Source organism: Rhinatrema bivittatum, chromosome 1, assembly GCF_901001135.1.
Source record: "Rhinatrema bivittatum chromosome 1, aRhiBiv1.1, whole genome shotgun sequence".
Classification (NCBI taxonomy): Eukaryota; Metazoa; Chordata; class Amphibia; order Gymnophiona; family Rhinatrematidae; genus Rhinatrema; species Rhinatrema bivittatum.
In genome coordinates this window covers 420,871,680-420,897,007 of record NC_042615.1, presented here as the reverse complement: position 1 = coordinate 420,897,007, position 25,328 = coordinate 420,871,680, and the positions used below count along the sequence as shown (strand labels likewise).

At 44.5% G+C, this 25,328-nt stretch overlaps 1 protein-coding gene across 1 annotated transcript in view; it reads left to right on the top strand.

Moving 5' to 3' along the window:
• The window catches only part of DCAF10 (DDB1 and CUL4 associated factor 10), an 81,045-nt gene that overhangs the window by 29,075 nt on the left and 26,642 nt on the right, over nt 1-25,328 (top strand). Inside the window, exons 3-5 of the mRNA XM_029603274.1 lie at nt 4,503-4,700; nt 5,105-5,307; nt 20,739-20,852. Coding sequence (XP_029459134.1) covers nt 4,503-4,700; nt 5,105-5,307; nt 20,739-20,852 — 515 coding nt within the window. The remainder of the gene's footprint in view (nt 1-4,502; nt 4,701-5,104; nt 5,308-20,738; nt 20,853-25,328) is intronic.

Below are 25,328 nucleotides of genomic sequence, written 5' to 3'. Positions count from 1 at the left end.
TGGGGAGCAATATTGCAGTTGCATTAAAAGAATCAAGTCTTATTGGTAAAGGTCCGTAATCTCCATTCCTTCTGCTAAGGATTGTAATCTGCTGCACACCAGCAAGTTACCCCCAGTGCACGCTTTTTTCATTTCCTTTAGGACGTGGCCGTAGAAGCAGTCCTGTGCTTTTTTCACACACAGGGCATTTATTTAAGAAGCCCCAGCTCAAATCCCATGTCCCTCCCCAAATGATGCTCTTTGTGACCTTGGGCAAGATATTTAATAATTCTATTAACTCAGATACAAACTTACAGGGTCATTTATCATTTCACGTTAGGGCCTTAATGCTAGCTTCTAGGTAGAGAATGCATTGCACAAATCAACTCTTGTACCTTTTCATCAATTGAAATGACAGAAAATCTTCAGTGATGTCAACTTTGCTTTTCGTACCTCCAACTGTGTGTGTAAAACTGCCCCAACTATCCAGGCCATTTATCAAAATGCGTTATGACATAAGTATTCAGACCCTTTTACTCAGTACTTTGTTGAGACACCTTTTGCAGTGATTATAGCCTCATGTCTTCTTGGGTATGACCTTACAATCTGGCACACCTGGATTTGGGGATTTCTCCCATTTTTCTCTGCAGATCCTCTGAAGCTCTGACAGGTTGAATGGGGAACGTTGATTGACCACTGTTTCAGGTCTCTCCAGAGACAATCAACCAGAGTTCAAGTCCAGATTTTGGCTGGGCCACTCAAGGTCATTCATAGACTTGTCCCGAAGCCACTAGCTGTGTGCTTAGGGTCGTTGTCCTTTTGGAAGGTGAATCATCGCCCTATTCTGAGATCCAGAGAGTTCTGGAGCAGGTTTTCATCAAGGATCTCTCTGTACTTTGCTCCATTTATATTGTCTTTGATCCTGACTAGTCTCCCAGTTCCTGAAGCTGAAAAATATTCCCACAGCATGGAACTGCCACCCACCATGCTTCACCAGAGGGATGGTATTGCTAGGTAATGAACAGTGCATGGTTCCTCTAGATCAGTGGTTCTCAACCTTTTTCCATCATGACACACCTGACAGACCACGCTCACATATGTGACACACAGCTCATTACAATTCACGGCGGAAATAAAAAAAAAAAAAGGCCCAGTATTATTTATATTGTTAAGAATGACACAAGGGAAAGATACATATATTGCATAAATAGTAAACATCCCACACCAAAACAGCACCAATTTCCAGTACTCAAACAGTAAACACCTTACTTAAGAAAAGGCAACACTGAAAATATTACACAGGCCTTCAGACAATACATCTCCTATTAGGAAAACGGACCAAGTCAGGCTGCTATAGAGCCCTACACAGAAACTACATGCCAGCAGAAACCTCACCTGAATCACATGTGCTGACCCTCACCTAACAAAGAATAAAGAGACCAAAACACATAACAAGAAGCATGCAGACAAAAACTGAATTGGAAACTGCAACAAGCCAGGGTCTCTGTGTGCAGTGTAACAAAGGAAAAAGAGAAACATCACCAGTCCTTATAAAAACAAATCAAGAAATATAAAATCAGTAGCAGTAAAACCATACTAACAAAAAGAACAGATTATTTCAAAACAGCTGATGAATGGAATATCCAATAATTAAAAATATATCAAAAATTTATAGATACCAATAAAATATTTCAAAATAGCAGACACAAAAGACCCAGTAATGAAAAATAATGATAAAAATTGTTTTGCTCTGCATATCTGGGAACGTTTGATATCCAGGTGTCCTGAGATTGTTTTGAATTAGCAGGAGGAGGGGTGGTTTGCTTGGAACTTTCTCCTCTCTCTCACAGTAGCTCTCAATCGCTCGAATATACACATGCTTTTTCTCTCTCACTTATATAGGCTCTTAATTACACATTTACACACATGCTGTGTCTGCCTTTTCATGCTTACATATACAGGCTTTCAATCGCACACATTCATGCTGTCTTTTTTCTCTCGCGCACTTCTTTCGCTCTCTCTTTCTCTCGTTTACACACAGGCTTCTGTCACATACTCACATGCTCCCTCAGAGCCTATTTTGCATAGGCTCGGCGGCGTGCGTAAGTCCCGGGGCTTGCAAAAAGGGGCGGTCGGGGGTGTGGGTTTTTGAAGCGGGGGGCAGTGTTCGGGGGGTCGTGTGGGCGGTCCGGGGGCGTGGCCGAGTGCCCCGACACAGCAGCCTGTGATCGGGGCCTGCCGCGCCAGCACGCGCAAGTTACTTAAAAGTTACTACTGCCCGGAGGCAGTAGTAACTTTTAAGATAAAGGTGTGGGGGGGGGGGGGGTCTAGCCAGGGCCGGGGAAGGTGGGTTAGGGGGGGGGAGGGTGCGGGGGGGTGGTGGAAGGAAAGATCCCTCCAAGGCCGCTCCGATATTGGAGCGGCCTCGGAGGGAACGGGCAGTGCACGCAGGGCTCGGCACTCGCAAGTTGCACAAATATGCACCCCCTTGCGTGCGCCGACCCCGGATTTTATAAGATACGCGCGGCTATGCGTGTATCTTATAAAAATCCAGCGTACTTTTGTTCGCACGCGCGCTCTCTTTTAAAATGTACCCCACAGGTTCTCAGTCACACTTCCATTCATGCTCGCTCTCACACACATACTCTTTCATATATACAGGCCTCAGTCATTCACATGCATGCTGTCTCACTCTCACACACACACAGCACCTCAAACACATATGCTTGCTCATTCACTCACTCATCCCCCCCCCCCCCCCCAGCCTCGAACTAGCGACAGCAGCAGCTTCTTCCACTTCCAACCCTAAAGGCAGCACCAATCTCCTTCACTTTCAGCCCTCGTGGAGAAAGGAGTCCCATCGGCCGTGGGGTTGACGTTGTTCTTTGTTTTTTCGAGCCGCGCTGGTCATTCCTCAGGCCGCGCCTCTCTTCTCTTCTTCGGGCCAACGCTGCCCACACTATCATGGTCTCTTCTTCCCGCGCACACACCCGCTGCTCACCACTTCCTCTTCTAGGCCGCGGGGGGAGGGGGGGGCAGGAAGAAGAGAGCATGCCGGTGCTGCTGACTCCAGCTGTCCTGCCGTGTTCCGACCGGGCTATCAGCTTAAAGGACCTATTTTGCTCGGGTAGGGGGAGCAGCTGGGTCCGCGGGGGACCGGGAAGTGTGGCAACACACTGGTTGAGAACCTCTGCTCTAGATGATGCTTGGCATTTAATCTTGTTTTCATTAGACCAGAGAATCTTATTTCTCATGCTCTGAGAGTTATTTAAATAGCTTTTGGCAAACTCCAAGCAGGCTGTCATATGCCTTTTACTGAGGAGTGTCTTTTTCTGGTTGATGGAGTGCTGCAGAGATGGTTGGGAGGAATTAAATATTTATGATTTTATGTGTGCTTGTGGCTTTACATGGTTGTGAATGATACGAATGGTGTGATTTTATGATAGAAGATATTAAGATTTGTTGATGGTGGATATTGAGTTATGAATATGTATTAAAGTGTTTTGATACTGTTAATTATAATACGAGTTTATGTAATTTGTGTATATCACTTATTTTTTGATGTCTGATTGCGTGTCGTGATTTTTGATGTCATGATTGCGTGTATGTTCAATTTTTTGCTGTTCCTTCTTGGCCAGATGTACTGATATTGCATAACATGCTGTGTATGTTCTGAGTTTAATAAAAGATTTGGGAAAAAAAAAAAAAAGTACTTCAAAGGAAGGCTACAATTTTACTATGTGACTAGACGTGAAATTCACTGCAACGACTGTGAATTTATTCTTAATCGTAATATAATCAGGTTTATAAGAAGTTGGCAACTTGTGTGTTCAAGACTGTGCATTACTAAAGTAGCAAGGGCTTTCTAGTCTGAACACAGTGTATATAGGAAACTCTTTGGAATTTTTCCTGGCAGAATTTTCCATTGAAGAATACATTCCCAGTGTCTACTGAATGCTGTAAAAATGGTACCAGTGTTATCTTCTAGTACTCTGATCTGACCAGAGAGGAAAAATTGAGTCTTCTGGAAAACTCTGATTAAGCTGTGATGATTACATAATTTCCAAACAGTACAATTTTGAGAAAAGAGGAAATAAGTGAAACGGGTTAGTGGCCTTTAACTTTTCAAGGGTATTGCACTTATGCAGGGGATCCATGAACTTCTTGGGGGCCCTTCCAATAACATCTCATGCTTATTTTAAAGTACTGTGAAGACCGGCCTAAGAATTTTATTATTCACATTTTTTATTTGTCTGTATATTTAAACTACAATTTTGATAGCTTTAAACTGATAATAGTTGAAAACTAATCGTTTTCAACCTGCCAGTTCCAGTTTAAAGGTTTATTTTAATTACAGTTGTTATCAGTACAAACATAGCTGTATTTAGAGAATCTCCAGCAACTAAACATACATTTTTTAAAAACTCCCTCCATCTTGTATCAAATATGTATCTTGTACTTTGAGCTGTATTTTTCCTAATTAATTCTTGTATAATGAAATTTTACTTTAACTGTGTTTGCAGGTTTCTTGACAATAGACTATTTGCAACTTGCTCTGATGACACTACAATTGCGCTTTGGGATCTGAGAAAGCTGAACACAAAAGTGTGTACATTGCATGGTCACACCAGCTGGGTGAAGAATATCGAATATGATACAAACACAAGGCTACTGGTGACATCTGGATTTGATGGAAATGTGATCATTTGGGACACCAACCGGTATGTGAAATTCCAGCTCTTGGCTGACTTACGTTTTTGTTCAGCCATTGACTTTTGTAAAAAGGACAGGGAATACTTTTTTGGTCAAGATGTATAAAGTTCTCCTACAAGACACTACATAAAAGATAAATTCACAGGCTGAGGAAATAGTGCCAGGCAAAAATAATCATATTGTTCCAGAGTTGGAGGTCCCTAGTTATAAGTTCTCCGGTGTTGCAGAAAAATTAAATCAAGATAACAATGTCCAACAGATAAATGCATTTATGTATAAACTAGGACTGTATCATCAGTCAGAATCTTTAACTTTCCTTTGAATGTTTTGACTGATCTGGCACCTTCATACAAGGCACCTGATACCAGATCACTGAAAACTTTTAATGTTGGTCCTATTGTCTTTTGAACAGGTGTACTGAAGATGGGTGTCCACACAAAAAATTCTTTCATACACGCTTTCTAATGCGGATGAGGTTAACACCGGACTGCTCAAAAATGCTGATATCAACCTCCTCAGGGTACCTCTTGATCCTGCATGATCTTGATTTAACTAAGTCCTTAGAGGTTGGCAGCTACCCAATTTTAAGAGCAAGAAGAACTGCATCTAGTTCAGGTACTTTTCACCCTCTGAAATAAACTGTGAAAGAAGTGACTTTTTATTAAATGAAAAGCACTAGGAGAGTGTTCATAATAGTGCAATAACTGGCAAATGTATTCTAAATACTTCCGTTCTAGGTTCAGAATATTAAAAAGGCAAATGGGGCAAGAGTGGTCTTCATACTGCTTCTGGGTTTTTTCCCCCCAAAATCAAAATTTTGTGTATGAATCATCAGTTTTTCCAGCTATTAATTAAACATTTAGCCCAAAGTTTTAAAGAAAATACCTTCTGAAAGGCTATGATCTTCTGTGAATTCTAACAGAGTTGTCTAATAGTGCAATTAAATTGCATGTTTTTTAGCACTTTATATTGAATGTCATTTTCTAATTAATCTGACCTGGATTGAATCTTTTTGTTTAATAATATTGTCAAAGACTGTATGAATGCATTAATATATCTGTATCTCTTGCTTGTATTCTTTTGAGTTCAAATGGGCAGCAGACCTGCACCATAGTAAAACATAACTAAAAAGCAGCCACTTGAGAGAGATGTACTTTTGGAGCTGTTATCTTCCACAACATACAAAATCAATCCATTTTGTTTTAAAAGGATCAGTTTTAACGTTATCCTTGTGTAAATTGTTACAAAAAAATGTATAAAATATTCTGAAAAAAATTGGTGCAGCTGAATAGAATCTTTCCTCTTCCAGCATTGCCTCTGTAGTTCATTATGAGCAAAGGATCCATCCTGAGGCCCCACACAGTATGCTGACAAGTATTTCCAAGGCTTAACTTCTTCTCAAGGCATGATGAGAGGAGAGAGACAAAAACACATAGATCTGTTGTTCTAAAAGTATATATTGAGTATAAATGGTAGAAAGTACATTATTCTGCAGCAGGAGAGACTTCTCCCTGAATAAGCACTATCTTGGGTCTCAGTATGTTTTCTTGGTAACAAACTAGGAGAAAACTTTGTACTAGGCTTTTCTGAAAAGCTAGTTTCTTCCTTTGAGGAGAGAAGGCAAGAAGGCAATCAAAAAAGATTCTTTTGCTTTTAAACAAAATACTAACACTGTTAGCAAAAGTTATCCTGTTATTTCCCTGTATTTGGAGGGTCAGTATTATGCAGCTTGAAGATGGAGTTTGCAGCTAAATTGTAATGTAGGAGTCAGTTAGTACTAGAGGTGAAGGTTAAGGTAATCTGCGTTTATTGGTTAATGGAGAATTACCAGAAATAATGACAGACTTGTAAACATGTTTGATTTATTGACTGATTCATCTGGTTTGTTATAACCTTTGGGTAATTAGATCAGATTTACACAACCAAGAGAAATTCAGGTTGAATTTGGTGATGTGTGACTGAGCAAATCATGATTTTATACAACTTAAAAAATAAATAAATATATATATATATATATATACACACACACACACACAAATGTCAAATACCAACAAATGAACACTAATGAAACAATATTATAAAACATCCAATAACATTTTTTTATTTATACTAAAGAATTATCTTTTTTTTTTAAACTGGTTACTGACCAGTATACATGAAGAAACTGTTCCAGTGCAATAAAGACAGAAGTAATCACACAAATATTTCTACAACAAAATGTTTCAAAGTTTTCATAAATGTCATTTTGAGCTCTGAATTAAAACCCCTAATTCAAGAATATTGGATTTACTTTGATCTTCTGCTAAGCTTAGCCACTTAGTGGTTTGTGTTCTTGTCAGATTTAATGTTTAAAAAAAAAGGTTGCAGTAGCGAAAGTGATGGCTATTCATACACACAGAGGAAAGAAATCTCAATATGCATTCCTATAATCATGAAAAAAGGGTCAGGTGTAACATGTACATTTCCCAGAAATGTTGAAGGAAAAAAAGGGGAAAAAACTGGGATGGGATGAGATATTGGGACATATTCAGTTTGCAGGCGAGCAGATAGCTAGAAGTGCCAAGAGCAAGTAAGAGAATATCTTGCCCCCGGCTGGGTTTTTAAACAACCAGGGGCAGGAGGTAATGGTGTCTGGTGCACTAAGAGATTGTGGATGGGTAGTGAGAGGGACAGGAGGAAGCCTTACGAATAAATTTAAAAAACAAGGGAAGGAGGAAGCCAACCCGCACTTTTTTTTTTTAACAATTTGGAAGGGTTTTTGGGGGTTGGAGGATGCTCAGCCAGGAAGGGTCAGTTATGAAATATTGAGAGATGGCGTGGAGTGGTTATCAGGTCGCAGGCTCTGTGCACTTTTTTTTTTAAATACAGTGCCACTTCACCAGCTGTATACTTTTCAATATAGCCAGTTAAGTTTTTAGTTATCTGGCATATAAGGTTGGATAACTTAACTGGGTACGATAAAAAATCAGCTAAATTAGCCAGGTAACTTAAGCCTGCCTCAAAATGTTTGTTTTTGTTGTTTTGTTTTGTTTTTTAATCTGGATAGATTTTATTTTGATAATAACTTATCTAGCTAAAATCCTAAATGTCCATCAAGGACGTTGAGAGGTTGATCTTGCAACTCCTTGATCTATATGACGATGTGTCTTGAGTTCTGTAGCTTCAAGAAAGGATTTCACTAGGAAATCCTATGGATTTAAATAGAAGTTTATCCTGCAGTATAAGTAGAAGGCCTTGGATCCTTTCTCCTGCTCCTCACAAAAACTGCTTTAGTATCTTCTATATTTTTGTGAGTCTGGTCTCAAGACCAAATCAAGAGTTCACCTTAATGCAATTTGAACTTATTACCTGTATGTAGAAGGTAAATCCATTTCTATACAACCTTTGGTTGTCCAGTTTATGCGGAGCCTGTTTCATTTGAAGTCTCCCATCAGGTCTCCAGCTGAATTTTGGGAAATAAGCATGGTTTTGTCCCAGTTGATGTAAGTCCCTTTGAGCCACTGCACTCCTGTGACCCCAAGTATCTGACCTAAAAGGTCATATATTTCATGGCGGTCATGTCAGCATGCCACCAAACTTGTCCTCCTTTTATACATGATTTTTTTTTCATGATAGGGTGATTCTGTACACCCATGTTAAGTTTTTGTTTAAAGTGGTGTCTCACTTCCATCTTAACGAGTCAGTTAGTTATTCTTCCAACATTTCTTCCTGGGCCACATGTCCACGAAGGTGAACAAGCACTATACAGTTTGGACTGCAAGAGAACCTTGATCTTCTGCTTAGAGTGGATTGAAGCCCATAGAAAGTTCAGCTTTTTGTTTCTTTTGACACCAACGAACTGGGGGTTTCTTAGCATTTAGACAGGTGGATCCAGAACAAGTGGGTTATGCACCTCTAGCAGCAGATAGAGAAGGAGCAAAGCTGACATTAAAGTATATGTACCCCTGTAGTGACCCCAGTCCACCAATATTCTCCAGCAGATGGTCGTGCATCTCCGTACTGGGGATTGTTTAAAGATTTCAGAAGGAGAAAATGAAGAAAAATTAATTTACCCCGCTCTCCTGTGGTGATACCATATAGTCCATAAGAACATAAGAAAATGCCATACTGGGTCAGACCAAGGGTCCATCAAGCCCAGCATCCTGTTTCCAACAGTGGCCAATCCAGGCCATAAGAACCTGGCAAGTACCCAAAAACTAAGTCTATTCCATGTTACCATTGCTAATGGCAGTGGCTATTCTCTAAGTGAACTTAATAGCAGGTAACGGACTTCTCCTCCAAGAACTTATCCAATCCTTTTTTAAACACAGCTATACTAACTGCACTAACCACATCCTCTGGCAACAAATTCCAGAGTTTAATTGTGCGTTCAGTAAAAAAGAACCTTCTCCGATTAGTTTTAAATGTGCCCCATGCTAACTTCATGGAGTGCCCCCTAGTCTTTCTATTATCCGAAAGAGTAAATAACCGATTCACATCTACCCGTTCTAGACCTCTCATAATTTTAAACATCTCTATCATATCCCCCCTCAGCTGTCTCTTCTCCAAGATCTCCCAAGCTCTCCCTCCCTCATTTGAGAATTCCTGAAGTGATATATGTTAGAATTTCTCTCAGATGAGTGCCTTAGTCCGGTAGCTGGTTGTCAGCCAGCATGGATTTAGCTGTTAAAGACAGCTGAAAGGCAAGCGGGTACAGGAAGCTGAGCGCAGCAGTGACGGTCTATGCCCTTTCCCCCGCAGTCGGAGACAGACTCTGTACTCAGCTGGGATGGGCTGAGCTCAGGTAAAGCAAAAAAAAAAAAAAGAGAGAGAGAATAGAGAAGGAGGGTTGTTTGTAGGCATTCCTTCAGTCTCAGTGCTCTGTATGCTGATCCGACATTTGTTCTTGCCTCCAAGGGAGTTTAAGGGAATGGGCAGCCTGGCGGGTTGAGCAGCTTTTTTTGGGCTAGGCCCCACTCTTAGGCTTATCATGCCACTTGATAGGCCGTGGCAGCGTTTTTATGCATTTTCCTGCGCATTAGGCTGCCCTTTTCAGGATCGTGCGAATGCATCTGGCTGTACGCCCAGTTTTTGGACGCTTAGTCTGATGCCTGCTTGGGCGTCCAGTTGGTAGGGCCATCTAATTGAGGTGTGCACTTATCTATGTGCACAATCTGAGCGGCATTGAGAGGGCGCTCATCGAGGCACAGGGCTGAGCGCCTACATTTTGAACGTCATTTTTTTGCAGCATAAATACATCTGGTTGCACATCTTTCAGACGCCTGTTAACTGTACTGACAGGCTGATGGCACCAATAGCTAAGAAACCTAGGTGCCCTACCCTCTGTGCTGCTTGTCATATTTGGGCATCTCAGCCTGGTGTTCCCTCTAACTTCAACCAGGATTGCTTGGAAGCTCAGGGAGAATTGCCTTTGGCTTATTTTACTAAACTCAGCCTGATGCGGGCCTGTGTAAAGACGTGTCAGAAGGGGGTGTCTGACTTTGGAACTCTCTTAAATGGTTTGTCAGCGGGGGAAGGTTGTTCAGAGGGCACAGGACAGGTGCCTCCTTGTTTTGGCCTGGATCCTTTTGCCCTTTTCTTGGGTGGAATTATTTCAAGGATTGCAGTCCTTTCTTCAGGTGCAGTCCTCTGCCCCAACCAATCTTCCCAGGTCAGTGTTACAGGTGATGACCTCCTGCACACCTGGTGCTGCGTTTAAGCGTCAAATTAGACCTAGATCGACGACTGGCCTTCCTGATAGGGACACGGATGGCACAGATGATGAAGCCAATCCTTGCTCCCTGGAGGATGGGGAAACTCCTCCAGGATTGAACCATATAGGGCTCTGTTGTGGTTCTTTCATAGAGATGAGTTACCGGCTCTGATTTCCCAGATACTTAAGATGCTGGGAGTCCCTGGGGCTGAATCCACGTCTGAGCCAAAGATCCCATTTTGATTTCTTTGCACAGAGCTTTTTGCTTTTTTCCCTGTTATGGAGGCCATTCAAGAATTGATTGATCTTGAGTGGGGCGTTTCGGAAGCTAATTTCAAAGGGGGACGAGTCTTGGAAGGACTGTGCCCCCCTGGATCTATCTGTGAGAGAGCAGTTACATTTTCTGGAAGTGGATGCACTTGTGTGTGCTGTCACCGAGCAAATGACTATCCTTGTAGAGGGAGGAGCGGCCTTGAAGGATGTACATGAAAAGAAGGATTGAGGCCATCCTTAAGCAAGCATTTGAAGCAGTGGCAATGACTTTGCAGATAGCTTCTTATTGTTCCCTGGTAATTTGTTCCTGTTTACTTTACTTTTTTCTCAGGAGGTTGATGAATCTGGTATGAATTCCAGGGCAGTGATGGAGCCATCAGCTGCCTTTTTGGCAGATGTGGGCTGTGATTTGGTCCATACCTCAGCCAGAGGCGTGACTTCGTAATAGTGGCCAGGCATCTGTTATGGCTGAGAAATTGGTCGGCCAATGCAACCTCCAAGTCTAACCTTACAAAGTTGCCCTTTAAAGGCTCGCTCTTGTTTGGGAGCAAGTCGAAGAAAATGGCCAGTAAGTGGGATGAGTTCCTGGTTCCTCGATTACTGGAAGATAAGAAGCAGATGCCGCACTCCTTTAGCATGAGAGGTCGTGCTAGGGGATCCAAGCAGTTTTGACCCTACAGAGGAGCAGCCTTTCAGAGGACTCGACCTTTCGGTAGGTTTCAGTCCTTTGGTCCAAGACAGCCCAGACGGGGGCACAGGCTCGGGTATTGGAACCCCCTCCCCCCCCCCGAGCCTTCCAATGAAGGTGTGCTGACCACCCTCAGGAACAGGAGATAGAGGGTCACCTCAGTCTGAGGGCAGTGGTTCCAATGCCCACGTCTCAAGAAATACGTGCTTCCATTTATTTCATTTTGCCCAAGAAGGAGGGCTCTTTTCGTCCCATCCTGGATCTCAAAGGGGTCAACTGTCATTTGGGAGTGACTTATTTTCACATGGAAACCTTGCACTCAGTGATAATGGCCATGCAGTTGGGGGAGTTTCTGATGTCCTTGGATCTGTCCAAGGCATACTTGCATATTCCCACCCAGCTAGATCAGTGGTCCCCAACCCTGTCCTGGGGGCCCACCAGCCAGTTGGGTTTTCTGAATATCCACAATGAATATGCATGAGAGAAAATTTGCATGTTATGAAGGCAGTGCATGCAAATTTTCTCTCATGCATATTCATTGTGGATATCCTGAAAACCCGACTGGCTGGTGGACCCCCAGGACAGGGTTGGGGACAACTGGGCTAGATCAACATTTTCTGCGATTCATGATTTTGGGGTGTCGTCATCATTTTTAAGCACTGTGTTTTGGTTTGGCCACTGCACCCAGAACATTTTCCAAGGTTGTAGTGGTGGTGACGGCAGAGTTGAGAGAGGATAGGAATCTGGTACACCCGTATTTGGATGACTGGCTGATTCTGGCCAAGACTCTGGAAGAGAGCCTCCTGGTGTCACGCAAGGTGGTGATCTTGTTGCAGGAGCTCGGCTGAGTGGAGAACCTGGCCAAGAGCAGCCTTTGGCCATCTCAGTTGCTAGAATATCTCGGTATTCAGTTCAATACAAAGCAGGGCAGGGTTTTCCTGCCAGAGGGTCGTATTCAGAAGTTGATGGCGCTGATGCAGCTGATGAACACAGTATGCTCGACACTGTGGTCCTTTCTACGGGTGCTCAGATTGTCAGCGACCCTGGAAGTGGTGCCGTGGGTGAGGGTGCATATGCATCCTCTTCAGTACTCCCTGCTGTCTAATTGGAGCCCACAGTCTTAGGACAATTCAATTCAGCTTCACTTGCCAATGGAGGCCTGCACTCACCTGCAGGGGTGGTTAAAAGCAGATTATCTGAGAAATGGGGTTTCCCTAAGTGCACCCGCCTGGCTGGTACTCACAATAGATGCAAATCTCCAGGGTTGGGGGGCTCACTTTCAGGAGCTTACAGCGCAGGGGCGCTGGAGTCCAGAAGAGTCTCTCTGGAATATCAATTGGCTGGAAGCCCATGCGGTCCAGTTGGCATTTTTGCAGTTCGGCGACCAATTGCAGGGTCAAGCGGTCCAAATACTGTCAGACAATGCAACGACAGTGGCTTACATCAATCAGCAAGGAGGAACCAAGAGCCAGAAAATATCCGCAGTAAATAGCACAGTTTATGGAATGGGCAGAAGTGCATCTTCAGGAGATCTCCGCCTCGCACATTGCAGGAAAAGACAATGTAAGAGCAGACTTTCTCAGCACCAGAGTTTGGATCCAGGAGAATGGGAATTGTCTAATGAGGCTTTTCAGCTGATAGTGGATCGCTGGAACCTTCTATTTCTGGATCTACTAGCAACTTCTCACACTGCAAAGGTCCTCGTTTTTTCAGTCGCGTGAGAGATCCCAAGTCTTTGGGAATTGATGTTCTCGTTCAGGAGTGGCTGGAGGGCAAACTGTATGCCTCCTCCATGTGGCCCTTGTTGAGCAGAGTGATCCAGAAGTTTAAGGGTCACAGGAGGATGATGCTTCTGGTGGCAGCAGATTGACCCAGGAGACCATGGTATACAGATCTGCAAAGGCTCCTGGTAGACTCCTCTGGCTTCCAGCACACAGGGATCTGCTGCAGCTTGGACCAGTTCTTCACAAAAATCCAACTCGATTTTATCTTATGGTATGGCCCTTAAGAGGGCTCACTTGCTGAAGCATGGATGCTCTACTGCGGTGATTGCCATCTTGCCGCGAGCGAGAAAGCTTTCCACTTCCTTAGCCCATGTGCATATTTGGCGAGTGTTTGAGGCTTGGTTTGAAGTTCGAAGGGTTCTTCATCATTTGGTTAAGATCCCACTCATTTTGGAATTTTTGCAGGATGGATTGAATAAAGGGTTTGCCCTTAATTCCTTGAAGGTACAGGTAGCAGCTCTTGCTTGTTTCGGGGGTCAGGTAAATGATGGACCTTTGTTGGCTCATCCAGATGTGGCCCATTTCTTGAAAGGAGTGAAACATCTTCATCCTCTCTTACAGTTACCTGTGCACTTTGGTTTTGGATTTTTTAGCAGGCCCTACCTTTCGACAGATACGTAACCTTTCCTTGCAGTTATTGACGTTGAAATGGTGTTTCTTGTGGCGATTTGTTCTGCTTGTGAAGTATCTGGGCTGCAGGCATTGTCTTGCCAGGAGCTGTTCCTGGTTGCATACCATTTTTTCCTTTTTGCACAAAGTAGTCTTGAATTTTCACTTGAATCAGTCCATTTCCCTGCCATCTCTGGATAGAGAGAGAGAGATGCAGAGGAATATCACCTGTTGAGAAGCTTGGGTGTCAAGAGACATTTCGTGAAGTATCTGGAGGTTTCTAAACCTTTCAGGAAGATGGATCGCCTGTTTGGCCTCCACAGTGGAAGTAAACAGGGTGAGTCAGCTTTGTGGGTTACAATAGCTCGCTGGATTAAGGAGGTGGTCACAGCCGCGTATGTGGATACTGAGCAGATTAGGGCTCATTCCACTAGGGGTCGGGCAGTGTAATGGGCGGAAGTTAGATTATCTCCCATCAACATTTGCTGAGCCTAGGACATGGACCTCCTTACACCTTTTCCAGATTTTATCGCCTAGATGTGCAGGCCTGGGAGGATGCAGCCTTTGCCCGTGCAGTTTTGACTGGACCGCGGGCAGACTCCCACCCTGTTCGGGAGTAGCTTTGGTACATCCTACTTGTCCTGGATCCTCCTGTCTAAATGCTAAGAAATGAGAAATTACTACTTACCTGATAATTTTCTTTTCTTTAGTATAGACAGGTGGATCCACCTTCCCACCCTTGGCTGCCGGCAGGCTGTGCTATTGTCCTCTTGAGTGGCTGCGTGTTTCCAGGGGTTACCGGTAAGTGTTAACACTAGTTTAAGGACTGGATTAATACATTCTTTGTCTGAGCTTAGTGTTGGCTGAGTGCTGGAATAGTTATGCGTTATTGGGTTTTGTTAGTCTGTCCACAGTTGACTTTTGCAGAGAATACTGGTGGGCTGATGTCACTGCAGGAATATATATACTGTGATGTCAGCTTTGCTCCATCTCCATGTGCTGGTAGAGGTGCATAACCCACTTGTTCTGGTTCTACCAGTGTATACAAAAGAAAAGGAAATTATCAGGTAAGTAGTATTTTCTCGTTGTCATTGCCTAACAGACTTTTTCTAATTAGTTAGCAGATTGTATTTCCTTCTGTTATGCCCAGGCAAGGCCTGAATGTCTTGGACTATGTCAGAGCTATGGCAGCATCAGAGGCCTCACCTACGATTGGTCCCCATGGAGGTGAACCGCAAAGCTGCGACGTGGAGTTTCCTCCACACATTCACAAATCATCATTGTTTGGACAGGAATAGCTGACTAAGACAGTAGGTTTGGACAGTCTGTCTCCAATTTTTTTGTGGTTTAGAACCCAACTCTATAACCTCCTAGGGCTCATTGTTTTTGTTCCAGGCTTGTTGCCAAAAAAATACCATTGTGCCCATTGTTCTCTTCTTTAATTTTTTTTATAATGTGAGTTATTCTGTACTTAGCGATTCCCATGTGTGAGAACTGCCATCCTGTTTGTCCTTGAAGAAAACAGATTTGCCTGTTTTGTTACAGGTGTTCTTTGAGGACAGCAGGATGTTAGTCCTCACACAACCTACCTGTCTCCCTTGGAGCTTGTTTTAGTGGTATATGCTAAGACACAAGACCGAAGGAACCCCAGCGTAAACATGAAATTTCCATCACAGACTCCGTTGGATGATGATAGCATGTGTAAAGGCTAACATCCTGTCCTCTGAGAACACCTTTTACAGAAAAGCAGTTCTGCTTTGCTGCCTTACCTGAATCACACCAACATTACTCAGGTTCTGCCAAGAGGATCTCTACAGCATAATTGTCTCTACAAAGTTAGACATCTTATAATTCATTTGCTAAGTAAATTCCCATCCCTGCAACAGAACTTTTCAGTGAATGAAAGGGAAGACACTCCATCTCTCTACAGTGAGCCCAGCATGACATCAACCGTACAAACTTTGGGGCCGATGTAATAAGACCCATGGCAAAACAGGTGCTAGATATGAGTGTGGGTTTTGATCACTGCGCGTGGCTGAAGCTGCCGCTTCTGCAGGATGTAAAAAATAAATTATTATTTTGTGCGCAGAAATCCGCACATGTATGGAAAAATGCATGTACTTAAACGCAGTAAGGGCCTATGTAATAAGCTGCCGCGTCCGTGCTCAAAACCCACGCCGATAATCTGGCTTAAAAGTGAGCGAGCGAACGGGTCTCCCTATTAAGTGAAAGTGTGACCCTGGAAAGTATTTTTAATATTTCAATTAACTGTGCTGCAAACAACATGGCAAATATTTTCATGGATGCTAATTCACACTGGCATAGCAGCGAGATAGGTGCTCAGTTGGGTACCAATCTGGATGCTCGGGTGCTGACATAGGCACTCAGCCGAGAGTGAATATGGATGCTATGACGCCCAGAAAGGCACCTAGCTAATCTTGCCACTCAGGCACTGAGCTAGGCACTTACTTGGTCGCGAATCTATACAATCGGGCGCCCAGAAAAGCACCTAGCTAAGCTGGCCGCTCAGACACTGAGATAGGCGCACAGCTAGGTGGTTTTCAGGATGCTCGGTGCCGACTTAGGCCTCCTGAGTCGGCACTGACACTTAACTCATGCCCTGACCATGGTGGTAAAAAACCCTCACTAGCATTAGCGCAGCTCCCTGCATTGCCTATGATTAGCTAATCACCTCTTTTGATTGCCGTTAGCATGCATTCGCGCAGGAAAAACCACGGGTCTGTAAACGCGTTCGTACGTGCTTTTTTCCCCACGCACAAAACCCTTATTACATCCCTGGAAATGCGCACAAACCTGCAGCAGCTTCAACGCACCTTATTACATCTTCCTCTTTGTGAGAATGTCACTGGGTGCACTCAGTGCTTGTACATGTAGAGAAGGGCTGCAAGTTGGAGCCAGAGCTGCACCCTCACCTTCTACCCATAACGCTCCTTCCCTGAAAACCAATGGAAAGCTTGTGTGGGGTCTCGTGCCAGAACTAAATTCTTGCTACCAGGTAATAGTGTGAACTTTCTGTTTAGAACAATTTATAGGTTTAACATGTTAGCATGTGGTATTGTCAGGATGAACAAGATTTAAATATTTTATTTCAAGAAAATAAAGTTCCATTGACCCATAGACCTGTCAAATGCTTTGGCAATAAAAGGGTTAAGGCAGAGCGGGTTGTTCCAGACATTGTGCCAGTGTGACATTCCTTGGTAATTATAGCTGCACTTCACTTTTGAAAAGCTGTCCCATTGCACTTTTAAGTAGTCATTCTGTTAAATGAGACCTCCTGCTCAGGGATTCTGACAACATTTTTGATAGCCTCAGAGTGCAGCCGCACTGATATTGGTGATTGTTTTCAGTTTTATACCCATCCCTGACCACATTGCAATGTCCACACCCACCTTTTGCCTTCCAGTTCTCCCTGATGCGCACACACACTTTTTGACCTCCTTTCAATGTTCTTAGTCACCTCCCTCCTGATGCATGCATGTACCTCCTTGATTTCCTCCTATCTTGGCTAGAAGGAGAAGAGCAGAGCTCTGTTGGCAGCCCTCTGTCATTGTCCTAAGCTTTGCTACAGTAGACATGGCAGACTATGCAGGATGGAGCTATATTGCTCTTTCATTGCCTGCTGGGCTGGGGGGGGGGGGGGCGCTAAGAGCATGGTGAGATTAAATGCATTGGAGTGCATTCAGAAAGTATTCAGACCTCTTCACTTTTTCCATATTTTGTTACATTACGTTAACCTTATTCTAAAATTGATATGCATTTTTCCCTCAATCTATACACAGTATCCCATAATAAAGCAAAATTAGATTTGTAGAAATTTGTGCAGATTAATTAAAGAAGAAAAACCCCCCCCAGAAATCATATTTACATATGTATTCAGACTCTTTACTCAGTACTTTGTTGAGGCACCTTTTACAACGATTACAGCATCAAGTGTTCTTGGGTATGATGTTACGAACTTGGCACACCTGGATTTGCGGATTTTCTCCCATTCTTCTCTACAGATCCTCAAAAGCTCTGTTAGGTTGGATCGGGAGCATCGATGCACAGCTATTTTCAGGTTTGCCCAGAGATGTTAGGGTTCTGGTTGGGCCACTCAAGGACATTCACAGACTTGTCCCGAAGCCACTCCCACTTTGTCTTGGCTGGGTGCTTAGAGTTGTGGTCTTGTTGGAAGATGAACATTACTCTAGTCTGAGGTTCAGAGTGCTCTGGAGCAGGTTTTCATCAAGGAGATCTCTGTACTTTGCTCTGTTCATTTTTCCCTTGATCCTGACTAGTCTCCCAGTTCCTGCAGCTGAAAAACATCCTCACAGCATGGTGCTGCCACCACCATGCTTCACCATAAGGATGGTATTTGCTAGGTGAATGAAGAGTGGTGCCTGCTTTCCTCCAGACATGACGGCATTCAGGCCAAAGAGTTCATCAGACCAGAGAATCTTGTTTTTCATGCTCTGAAAGTCATTTGAGCCTTTTGGCAAACTCAAAGCGGGCTGTCATGTCTCTCTTACTGAGGTGGCTTCTGTCTGGTCAGTCTATTATAAAGGCCTGATTGGTGGAGTGCTGCAGAAATGGTTATCCTTCTGGCAGGTTCTCCCATCTCCACAGCAGAACTCTGGAGCTCTGTCAGGGTAACTATCAAGTTCTTGGTCAACTTCCTGACCAAGGCCTTTCTACCGTGATTGCTCAGTTGGATGGGCACCTTGCTGTAGGAAGAGTCCTGGTGGTTCTGAACGTCTTCTATTTAAGAATGATAGAGGCCACTATGTTCTTGGGAACTTCAATGCTGCAGCAATTTGTTTGTACCCTCCCCCAGGTATGTGCCTCGAAACAGTCCTATTCTGGAGGTCTACAGACAATTCCTTCGACTTTATGGCTTTGATTTTGCTCTGACATTGAACTTTCAACTGTGGGATCTTATATTGATAAGTGTGTACCTTTCCAAATCATGTCCAGTCAATTGAATTTACCACAGGTGGACTCTAGTCAAGTTGGAAAAAACATCTTAAGGGTGATCAATGGAACCAGAATGCACCTGAGCTCAATTTTGAGTATCAAAGCAAAAGGTCTGATTACTTATGTAAATGTGATATTTCAGGTTTTGTTTTTAAATTAAATTTGCACAAATTTCTACAAAGCTGATTTTGCTTTGTCATTATGGGGTATTGTGTGTAGATTGAGGAGGGGGAAATGCATATTCATTTTAGAATAAGTCTGTAAGATAAAATGTGGAAAAAAGTGAAGGGGGTCTGAATACTTTCTGAATGCACTGTATGGTTAAGGAAAAGTGCATCCCCCCCCCCCCCAAACTGGATACCGCTGCTGCTTTGCCACTCCTGCCATCAAGGGCCTTGCTACAGTCCAGCTCTCTGTCTGGCTGCTGCTGCTTCCACAGTTTCATATAGAGAACAGTGCCAGAGAACTGAGAGCTTTCTTTTGAGAACATGGAAAAGGTTTGTCGTTGTCTTTGGATCGTTAAAGTTTTTCAAATATCAGACTTTCAGATACTTGAAAAACTTTAACGATCCAAAGACAACGACAAACCTTTTCCGTCAGAAAAAAATCAGCAGAACCAGAGGTCACGAGCTGAGGCTCCAAGGAGGAAGACTAAGAACCAATGTCAGGAAGTATTTCTTCACGGAGAAGAGTGGTGGATGCCTGGAATGCCCTTCCGGAGGAAGTGGTGAAGTCCAAAACTGCGAAGGACTTCAAAGGGGTGTGGGATAAACACTGTGGATCCATCAGGTCTAGAGGAAGCGTATAAAGAGGAGGCAGCAAAACACTGCACGGAACGGCAGTAGCCACAGAGGCATTCACGGAGCGGGTTGCCAGTGGTTGGTGTTCCATCTTCACGGAGCGGAAGGATGGAGGGCTGCCATCTCCAAATTAAAAAAAAGAAAAAAAAACAGGGATGGGTTCATGGGCTATATAGGTATTACCAATTATTAGGCTTATTCAATTACCAATTATTAGGCATTTCAATATTAGATGATAGTTAATGTGACCTTCAAGGCATACTTCACTTTCAATGCATATCCAGCATAGCTCCCTGCTACAACGGCAGGGGAGAAGAAAAACTAATACTTCACGCATATCCAGCATTGCTCTCTGCTTCAATGGCAGAGAGCTATGCTGCCGCTTACCCAACTAATCAAACTTAATATTTCACTTGGAAGCAGCTCCATCACTGCTCTCTACATTAATGGTGGGGGTGAAAGGGAAATAGAACTAAAAGGTTACTAAGAGCCAAGAGTAACAGATAAGTATGAGAAAAAAAGTGTGAAGCTTGCTGGGCAGACTGGATGGGCCGATTGGTCGTCTTCTGTCGTCATTTTCTATGTTTCTATGTAACACTGGCTTTGGAACTCAGACCAGTTGAGAGCAGAAAAAAATCGGGAAAAGTGGCAGTGACCAGGCAAAAAACTGGAGCAAGGGCCCAGTGGCAGGAGAAATGGCCCCAAGGAAAAGCTATAAGTGACTGCATTTGAAAAATCTTGCTTTTTTTTTTTTTTTTTTTTGCCAGAGGGCCAAAAATTACACCAAAATGCTGTGCATCATGGCAGTTTGAAAACAGAAAACCAGTTACACTAGAGCTGACGTTTTAAAGATCTCTTTCTAGTCTATTTCTGGATGCTTGCAGCATCTTCTGCTGGCCTGGTAATTGAGCCCAGATCTTTCAGTATGGTAGGTAGTATGTTAACACTTGGCAGTGGACCAGTCCTCACCCTTTATTTTTTAAGGCAAGAAGCAGCTGTTTTGGAAGTGGTGGTGAGAATCTGATTACAAAGGTGTGTACTATTTCCCTTTTTTTTTTTCTACTTTTGATTTGTTTAAACAACTTGCAGTTTCAAATTGAAGGCATGAATATTTAGTAAAATAGTTCCAAACCATAAACATGCTATTTTTGTCTGTAAGTAGTCTGTATCAGAAGTTGTTGTGTAACCATTGTTCGATATTTCTATTTATTTATGTATTTTTGCAGACATGACATCATCTCCCAGCTCGTCCAGTCCCAGGGCGTCCCGCTCTCCCTGCCATCACAGTGACTTTGGTCCATTGTTAGAGAAACACATGTCCCGCTCCTCCCAGAGAGAAGGTAGGTCAGTAAAGGAGTACTGCAGCTTGGAAAATTTTATAAACTTTCTGTAAAAGCCTATTGTAATGCAACATATTTTTATCAGAGCAAGAGAAATCTGATCTTTCACTTAGTACCTTAAGAGGAGTGTAGTTTCAGAAATAGCTCAAGCTTTCAGATTTGTGGAATTGATTGTTTATTCTGAGTATTGTTTGAATCAACAGTACCTCTTGCTCGTAAGTTTAACGTTGCCATTCACCAGTTTTTCCTCTGTAAGTGGGTTCCCTACATCCCTTATATTGCTGCTGGTGGATTTGTTCACATTCCACTGGTCAGAGGAGCGTGACATCAAGCAAAGCTTACATCAGCTTAGTCACTGTGGGAAGACATTTAAGTGGCTAATCGCCCCATATTGTACCGAGATGGATTCTGTTTCATGCGTCCTTACCAGCAAGCAAAATGTAAATCAGTCTTCTAATGACAATATGAGAAACTGCATGGAGTTTTAAGAACATCACTTCTTGAAAAAATATATATATAGAAAGAAATCTATCTAAAGCCCATCTTGGACCCACTTTCCCCATTTTTTTTTTTTTTATTTTCAGGGAAGATGTGCTTACTTAAGAAAGGTATAGAGCTTTAAAAATCTAGCTTGCAGAACAATAGAATATTTTCCAGTTCATTCAGTGATAGCCTTCATTTACAGTGCTGTGTAACCCCAGTCTTTGCACATACAAAGTCTGGCCCCAGGGCCAGTTCTTGGAAAAAAACATTTTGGATGACCCATGAAATAATGGCAGCAATAAGAACAAAAGAAATTGCCATGCTGGGTCAGACCAAGGGTCCATCAAGCCCAGCATCCTGTTTCCAACAGAGGCCAAACCAGGCCACAAGAACCTGGCAATTACCCAAACACCAAGAAGATCCCATGCTACTGATGCAATTAATAGCAGTGGCTATTCCCTAAGTAAACTTGATTAATAGCAGTTAATGGACATCTTCTCCAAGACATTATCCAAACCTTTTTTGAACCCAGCTACACTAACTGCACTAACCACATCCTCTGGCAACAAATTCCAGAGCTTAATTGTGCGTTGAGTGACAGAACGTTTCCTAGCGTGTAGCCAGATGGACTCAGGACCAATGGGTATAGTGTACTCCTGATAGTAGATGGGAGACGGAGTCAGATTTCAAAGTTGACGTCAGCCTACATATACCCGTGCAGGAAGCTCAGCTCTTCAGTATTTCGCCATCTCCTAAAGCAGATAGGGACGCTTCCACACACTAGAATAGTGTTAGCAATTTTAAAACAAAAAAGAAAGAAAATTTACCTCAAGAAGAGGAGCCCGCTCTCCTGTGGTGATACCTAAGGGTCCCTCCCTTAGTCGAGAATTCCTGAGATGATTTCCGAGATCCCTCAGAGGCAAGCCTCCGTCCTGCGTGAACTTAGCCCCCAGGGTGGCGAGAGGCAGCGGGTGTAGAATCGTGCACGGCGGTGAAGGTAATTCCCTCCCCCCCCCCCCCCCCCGCCGCAGCCGGAGACCGCCCGGCACGAATCCACACACGTGGAGACCCTCGGGGGGGTGTTGCCATCTTCTCCGCATGGTCGTCGGTGCCATTTCCCCCCTTGACCGCCGTATTGTCGGCACTAACATGCCACGCACAACCGACTGGTGCGCACAGCGACGTGCACAACTGTGCCGGCACATAGCAGACTGCAAAAACGGCCCGAACACACAAATAGGCCCATGAGCACAGTGGCGCGTATATCTTAGCCAGGCGCACAAATTAATAGCCTGCACGCACTTCTTGCGCATCCCACACGTACATCGTTGGCGCACCCAGAGCGCACATCTAGGCCTCCCGGCGTGCATACCAACGCGCACAGACGAGTTTTGAAGCACTCCACGCGCACAAACAATGGCACCACCGGCCAAGAAGGCCAAGGGACAAGCCCTCTGCCCAGCCTGCCACCTGAGAGCTGCGCAACCTGAAGCGGCCTCTGCCCTATGCCAGCAGTGTGAAGAGGCTCAGGGGGAATCAAAGCAAAGCCCCCTACAGCCAGTAGAGGGATCCGGATCCAATAATGATAGTAACCCGGACCTCTGTATCTCCGACTCAGCACCTACACAGGAAGGCATGTTGGGGGCTTCCACCATAACTCCGCCTGGAATCAACATGGACCAAGGGACCCTTTCCTGGGTGGAATTCTTCAAAGGGCTGCATACCTTTGTCCAGGCGCAATCAGTCCCGTCTGCGACCCAGTCCCAGCCTCCACCAGAAGCGCAAGACCTTCCAAGCACCTCTCGGACCCCTCGAAGTGCCCTACCTAAGCAAGAGCCTCCCTACAGGGGATACAGACACTTTGGAGGACGAGGCTGACTCCCAGGAGAAATACCTCCAGGGATGGAACCATACCGGACCATGCTACGATTCTTCTCCAAAGACAAGTTACCAGCTCTCGTGTCCCAGACCCTGGGTCTGGGACACGACCCTGAAGACGCTGGCCATTCCAGGCACAGATACCACAGCGGAACCAAAGAGGAACCCCATCTTGGTGTCCCTCCGTCAGGCCACATGCTATTTCCCAGTGTTCCCAAAAGTGGACGCTATGGTCTGCGCAATCTCAAAGCGCACGACCATACCCATCAAAGGAGGAGAGGCACTCAAAGATGCCTAGGACAGACATCAGGAAGCCATCCCCAAACAGTCCTTTGATGTAGCAGCAGTGACCCTGCAAATCACTTCCTGCTGCACCATAGTGACATGTTCCTGCTTGCTCCTCTCCAGAGACTCAACCACGCCCGGTGAAACATTGGAACCGGCGATATCCTTCCTCACGGATGCAACCTCAGACCTAGTGCGCACATCAGCCAGGGGCGTTGCCTTGGCAGTGCCAGCCAGAAGACAACTATGGCTCCGAAATTGGTCAGCCAACTCGACCTCCAAAAGCAAACCTCACAAGAATGCCCTTTAAAGGATCTCTCTTGTTCAGAAGCGAACTGGAGAAGTTAGCCAACAAATGGGGTGAATCTCCAGTGCCTCGCCTACCAGAGGACAGGAACAAAAGAAATCTGCGCTTCCCCCCCCCCCCCCCCCCCACCCGAAGAAACAAGGGCAGAGGAGCCCAGCGCTTCAGACCGTACAAGAACACATACTACCAAGCACCTCGCCCCACAGGCAGGGCTTAGTCCTTTCGGAACAGACACAACAAGAGGGGTGCAGGCTCAGGGACAGGTCTCGGCCGTACCTCTCAATGAGAATCAGTAGACCCATCCACAGGAAGAAGCCATAGGAGGCAGACTTGCCCTCTTCTACCAAAGATGGGTCGAGGTAACATCGGACAAGTGGGTCCTAACCATTCAAGAGGGATACTCTCTGGACTTACACAGCATTCCTCCAGACAAATTTGTAAGATCACCCTGCCACTCCCACTCCAAGAGGACGGCAGTGAAAACTACACTGGCAAGGCTACTCAGCCTAAAGGCGATAACCCCAGTTCCCGGACACAAACAAAATACTGGTCACTATTCCATCTATTTTATCGTCCCCAAGAAGGAAGTAATGTTCCGGCCCATCCTGTACCTCAACACCGTCAGTTGTTAACTTAAGGGTACCACACTTCCACATGGAAACCCTGTGTTCAATCTTAAGGGCAGTACAGCCGGGAGAATTCCTGACCTCTCCGAAGCCAATCTCCCCATCCTGGTCCATCACGACCATCAACGCCTTCTTTGCTCTGCGATACTAGACCGTCATTACCAGTTCTTGGCGCTACCCCTCTGTTTGCTAATAAAAGCTTTAAATATATATAAAAAAAACAAAAACATGCCATACTGGGTCAGACCAAGGGTCCATCAAGCCCAGCATCCTGTTTCCAACCGTAGCCAATCCAGGCCATAAGAACCTGGCAAGTACCCAAAAACTAAGTTTATTTCATGTTACCGTTGCTAGTAATAGCAGTGACTATTTTCTAAGTCAACTTAATTAATAGCAGGTAATGGACTTCTCCTACAAGAACTTATCCAATCCTTTTTTTTTTTTTTAAATACAGCTATGCGGAAGAATCACATCGTCTTCGCCACCTAAATGTCGGCAGACTCCTAGTCCGATACCTGGAAAGATCGGAACCCGTATGAAAGACGGACCACCTGTTCGTCCTTCACAGCGGGAAGAAACAAGGGGAAGCAGCCTCACGGGCAACCATAGCCTGCTAGGTCAAAGAAGTAATCAAGGCAGCCTACGTAGAGGCAGGGAAGCCTCCACCTCGACAAGTCAAAGCCCATTCAACAAGGGCCCAGGCAGTGTCCTGGACAGAAACCAAGCTTCTGTCGCCCATTGAGATCTGTTGAGCAGCGACATGGTCCTCCATACACACTTTCTCCAGGTTCTATCACCTGGATGTCCAGGCTTGGGAGGACACAGCCTTTGCAAGGGCAGTATTAAGTGGGCCACGGGAGTAGCTTTTGTACATCCCATTGGTCCTGAGTCCATTTG